Source organism: Camelina sativa, chromosome 12 (assembly GCF_000633955.1).
Source record: "Camelina sativa cultivar DH55 chromosome 12, Cs, whole genome shotgun sequence".
NCBI classification, from domain to species: domain Eukaryota; kingdom Viridiplantae; phylum Streptophyta; class Magnoliopsida; order Brassicales; family Brassicaceae; genus Camelina; species Camelina sativa.
This window is the reverse complement of record NC_025696.1, coordinates 391,680-397,300: the sequence shown is the minus strand read 5'-3', so window position 1 is coordinate 397,300 and position 5,621 is coordinate 391,680. Positions and strand designations below refer to the sequence as shown.

General features: G+C 36.0%; 2 protein-coding genes across 3 annotated transcripts; both read left to right on the top strand.

Annotated features, from left to right (window-relative positions):
* On the top strand, positions 1,611-5,393 carry LOC104729207. Of its 2 annotated transcripts, none has more exons than XM_010448126.2 (4): positions 1,611-1,824; positions 2,443-2,513; positions 4,613-4,845; positions 4,916-5,393. In XM_010448126.2, the coding sequence occupies exons 3-4, from the start codon at positions 4,613-4,615 to the stop codon at positions 5,226-5,228; spliced, it is 546 nt and encodes a 181-aa protein (XP_010446428.1). In that variant the 5' UTR covers positions 1,611-1,824; positions 2,443-2,513; the 3' UTR covers positions 5,229-5,393. The 2 variants fall into 2 exon arrangements, with proteins under 2 accessions (XP_010446428.1, XP_010446429.1); XM_010448127.2 differs by having other exon boundaries at positions 2,434-2,513.
* LOC104733076 (glutathione S-transferase T3-like) lies at positions 3,311-3,799 on the top strand. The gene has a single exon (XM_010452687.1). The coding sequence runs from the start codon at positions 3,311-3,313 to the stop codon at positions 3,797-3,799; it is 489 nt and encodes a 162-aa protein (XP_010450989.1).

Below are 5,621 nucleotides of genomic sequence, written 5' to 3'. Positions count from 1 at the left end.
GGAGGGGGGGGGGGGAAGTCAACTCGCTGCCAAAACCCGGCGACTCGGTCACAGAATCGGTGGGAATCAAACTAAACAAAACTTCCGAAGATGCAGAGAATGTGTCAGTGGGAGCTCACATGGCTGGAGACATTATAAGAAGAAGAATAAATCATTATTATTGTAAGTTGTAACCTCTCCTCTCTTCTTCTTCTCTTGTTCTCTCGTCCTCCTTTAGATTGGGAGATGGTAGAGAGAGATGGTGAGACCGTAAAGGAGAGAGATTGTTTCGTCTTCTTTAAGCGAAGTTGCTGTAGAGAGAGAGAAGATCGAATTCAGATTTTCTCTCTCCTGTGGGTGAAGAAACGAGGAGGCTGATGAGAGAGAAATTTCAGATTTTGAATTTTGTTTTGTTTTTATTTTCTGTGCCTTTCCAAATATACATACGCTATTCTTATTAATTTTATTATTAATTGTGGTAGTTGAAAATTATTTTTTTGGGGAGGAGAGAGGAGGACGACAAAAAACAAAAAGAAATGATTTTTTTTTATTTTTTAAACAAAAATAAATTAATGAAAAGTAGTTTCTACTGTATGCTGACGTGGTATTATTGAAGACCAGACCAGCACCGTGTTTAAAAAGGGAAGCGCGCACCGGTTTAGAAAGTTATTTTCGAAATTTTTTCAAGCTACGATACGAGCGGGAATTACAATGGCTGACCATATACAGTAATTTCCCCCCCTTTACCCTTCATTATAATTTTTACTAAGAAAGAGTTATTTTCATTTCAAACACAACATACAAAATGTGTCACATTAATACTATATAAGCAACCCCAAAAATAAGTAACGTATCTATAAGGCTAAAACTCCATTTGGAAATAGTCTCCTGTGCTTATGAAATTTTAAATTATATGAACGTTGCTTTTAATGTTCTTTATTATGATGAAGAGACAACTATTAGGGCACGTGCATCAGCATATAAATCAAGTGTCCTTCAGTAATTAATTCTCAAATTTAAATCGAAATTGACAATATAAGGAAGATACGNACTTTTTTTATGGAAAAAATATATAGCTATATTTATAAATTCAAAATAAATCTATAGTACTTTATAAAATTTGAAACTCTATCTTGCACATGCTAAAAGATGGTGTATATCTATAATACCTGGGCATACGTCCGACATTTCTATTCTCTTTTTCTTTTTAATCTTTTTTCTCCTCTCTTTCTTCTTTGGAAGGTTATAAGTTATGAAGATTGTAAAAGAAACCAAATAACTATTTATAGAGAACTTTGCGGTGGCTATTCACTTTCTTTAGGATATGTGAAAACATAGAGAAAGAAAGAGAGATTCGTACGCTTTTGACCCAACGTGATGTTGTTTTCAAAATTGTCAATTACGTATTATCTGACATGTACCTATTTGTCAATTATATATTGCTAAGTGTTTCACCTACCTTTTAGATAGATACACGTTAGGGCATGTGCATCAGCATATCAATCAAGTGTCCTTCAGTAATTAATTCTCAAATTTAAATCGAAATTGACAATATAAGGAAGATACGTTCCTATAATTGGGACGTATTTTATCTTGTCCGTCCCCACACGTGTCCTATTGTTATTTGTTATTGTTTTTTTGGTAGGGTGAAGCAAAAACAACTTTGGAGTCGAGATAATTTCTTTCTGTTCTCTCCTTTCTCTTCACTCTTTCTCTCTCAGACGGCGATTTGTTTGCTCCGGCCGATCTGAAATTTCATCTTAAAAATCTCCTCATGCAAAGGCCGATCTGCTCTTTCAATAGGTTTGTGTTCGAAGTTATCCGCCGGTTCTAAAATTGAAAGAGGTTTGTGTTCGAAATTCGATTTTGGTTTTTATGTAATCTCGATTTAGGGTTTTTTTGATGTATCATCGATTGAGGGTTTAGAGAAATTGTTTATGTGATTCGATTGGGATGCCCTCAATTCTCGATTTAGTGTGTTCGAATTTCGTTTTTGGTTTTTATGTAATCTCGATTTAGGGTTTTTTTGATCTATCGTCGATTGAGGGTTTAGAGAAAGTGTTTATGTGATTCGATTGATTAGAAATCAATTCTCGATTTAGTGTGTTTATGATTTATTGTCGATTTAGGGTTTAGGGAAATTGTGTGTTGGATTCGATAGATTACACATCAATTCTCGAATTAGGACATAAATTGTTTATGTGTTTGTTTGTCTGTGTATCTTCTCTCTGTTTTTTGTTTCGATTTAGGGTGTAATGTTACGTTATGGGGTTCGTTAGTTAAGTGTGTCATTTTTGGTTCGAATTTGGTGTTTGGGTTATCTTTATGGGTTTAGCTAGTTGAGTGTCTGAGTTTGTGACTTTGTCTCTTAAGATTGTTGTTAGTTTGTTTCGAGTATGTGGATTCTTTTATGTTAAACCGTTTATAACCTTCCAATTGTTTGTTGTTCATGAGTTTCATCAGCGTCACTTGAAGAAAGAAGAAACTAAACGGGTAATCACTGAAGAAGTATAACAACAAGCATCCATTAAGAGGTAAATAATCTATTCCTTTAGCTTTTAAAATTTCAATTTATTGTTGTTTGGTGGACTCGTTTGTGTATGCTTTGGTTGTTGTATAGTGGGTCTTTGTAGTGGTCTCATTAATTTGATTTGGTGAACAAGTTAATATGACTGGTATCTTGAGCATTAAGTGAGGATGTAAACTGTTTGGTAGTTAATGATTGATGTTTGTTTAAAGTGAGCGAATATTGGTGGTGATGATCTTTGTTAAAACGCAATGATTATTGGAAAACTAACATATATCAAACCAGAAATGTAAGACTAACTTAGTTTTAAAAATGTAAAGCTTTTCAAAAAACATCTACACTTAACTTATAACTTACTAAATATTTTATAACTTACTAAATGGGATACAAAATATTGCTTTTCAAATATTTTATAACTTTTTTTGAAACCATCTCCTCTATGAATTTAATGGGAAACTATATTGCTTTGTACTTGTATAAGTTGTAATAAATTGTGATTAGACTTAGGTAGTTGAAGGTTTGGTGATAATGAATGGTTACTTATTGCTTTTCACCTTTTAAACACCAAACTAGCCTTCAATCTTTCTCCTATCTCTCTTCTTTGGTGCACCAACAACATATCTGTCGTATTCAATCTTTCTTCTATCAATTTTTCTCCTATCTCTGTTCTTTGTTGCACCAACAACATATCCGTCGTATTCAATCTTTCTTCTATCTATCTTCTTTCTCCTATCTCTCTTCTTCAATCTTTCTTCTATCTATCTTCTTTCTCCATCGTATTCTATCTCTTTTCCTCTTCTTCCTATGAGTTCTCACAATACATTCAGTCAGACCTCTTCTAGTTATTTAGAGCTTCTCAACAGTCAAGGAGAGTTTCTTAACCAAGATGGTGCTTATGAAATACCTCCTTGGAGCTCTCAACAATCCCAGGATGAACCTCTTTCTCAAGATACACCGGCTAAGAAGGATAGGAAGAAATGGCATCCGGCTGACGATGAAACTCTTATCAGTGCATGGCTGAACACTTCAAAGGATCCGGTGATTGCAAATCAACAAAAGGGAGGGAGCTTTTGGCAAAGGGTTAACAAATACTACGCAGAAACTCCTCACGCCATAGCCAAAGGTGAAAACGAGATGAACATAAACTGTAAGCAGAGGTGGTTTAGGATCAACGAGTTCACTAACAAGTTCTGCGGGGCTTACGCAGCTGTACAGAGACTAAATAGCAATGGACACTCTGAGAACGATGTGTTGAAGATGGCTCACGACATCTACTTCNTAGAGACTAAATAGCAGTGGACACTCTGAGAACGATGTGTTGAAGATGGCTCACGACATCTACTTCTCTGAATATAAGATGAAGTTTACAATGGAGCATTGCTGGTGTTTGTTAAGGTTTGAGCAGAAGTGGCTGAACCTTAATAATATTAACAACCCTTCACCTTCAGTGAGAGCGAAGAGGAAACCCGCTGGTGCTTCACAATCCGAGTCATGTTCACAATCCGAGGCAGCTTCACAATCCGAGTCAAACCACACTGCGCAAGATTTTGAGATAAGGCCTGAAGGTGTCAAGGCTGCAAAGGCGAAGAGGAACACTACCCAAGAGAAGAGGAACACTGCCCAGGGGAAGGCTCTAGTTGAATACAAGAGCATGTGGGATGTTAAGAAGGTGGAAATGGCTGAAAAAGAGAAGCTACAGAAGCTTGCTATACTAGACACACTACTTGCCAAACCAGAGCCACTTAGTGAAGCTGATCAACTTATCAAGGATAAGATAGTGGCTCAGTATTTCTGAGATTGATGTATTTAGTATGATTTGGTAGTATCTAAGTTCAACTCGGCTTAATATTTGACTTATTATGTGTGTAATGTTATGTGTGTTCTTGTTTCATCAACTCGGCTTAATATTACTCTTTTTATGTGTGTAATGTTATGTGTGTTCTTCTTAATTTTAATATTACTCTTTTTATGTGTGTAATGTCATCGAACAATCTTACTCTTTTTATGTGTAACTCGGCTTAATATTACTCTTTTTATGTGTGTTCTTTTCTTCTACTTTTTATGATTGATCAATTAATCTACTGTCATTATGTTTTTATGCTTCAGATGGGCCAAGACTATAGCTACTCTCAGCCTGATTCCTCAGATCAATATGATAGATACTCTGAGGACACGCATGACAGGGAAATAGAAGCTTTGATTCGGATGGATGAGGCTGAGAGTAGCTTCGTCATTGCTGCGGAGGCTCAATACCCTCCTCAACCTGAGGTTGAGTTCGGATTCCCCAAGCTGTGCTACTGTGGTGGTCAGCCGCTGTTAGCCACAAGCTACAACAGAAGGTATGTAAGATTTCGTAAATAGATATTGTCATATGTTTTGTTAAGTTTTAATTAAAGCTTGTTATTGCAGGTTCTACACTTGTGCTAATGTTGACGATGGAGAGATGCATATCCACAAGTGGTGGGATGAAGCTGTCATGGAGGAGATGAGAGAGATGGGCAGACAATGTGAAGTGTTGTCTCAGAAGGTAGATAACCTTACATTAGCGAGTGACTATGAGTCACACATGAATAATGAAACGGAGCTGAAAATAGTCGGGTTGGAAAAGGAAGTGTTTGAGCTAGGGAAGACCAGGAATAGGTTTAGAAATGGTTATGAATTGTTGGTTTTGGTAGTAATAGTAGGTCTAGTATCCTGTTTGGTCAATCGTCTTTCTTTGTAAAGTGTTGTTTGTAAGCTTTTGGTTTTGGTAAGTATCACGGATCAATGTAGACCTTTTGGTCGTTTCTGGTATCACAGATCAATGTATAACTTTTGGTTGTTTGTTGTATCACGGATCAACTGTTGGTTTTGGTAGTTTGTGGTATCACGGTGAGATTTAAGACTTTGGCAGTCACTGAAGAAGTATCACGGATCCCTCTACACTTCATATATATATGCTTCTCAATAACTAAAGCTCATCGTAACACTTCTCTTCTCAATAAGATCAAACAAACACTTCTATTCTCAACAATACCAAACAAACGAAACAATACCAAACAAACATCTACACTCTTTTTTTTTACTTGCTTTCTTTCTCAATAAGATCACCACTTCTACACTCTTTTTTTTTTAA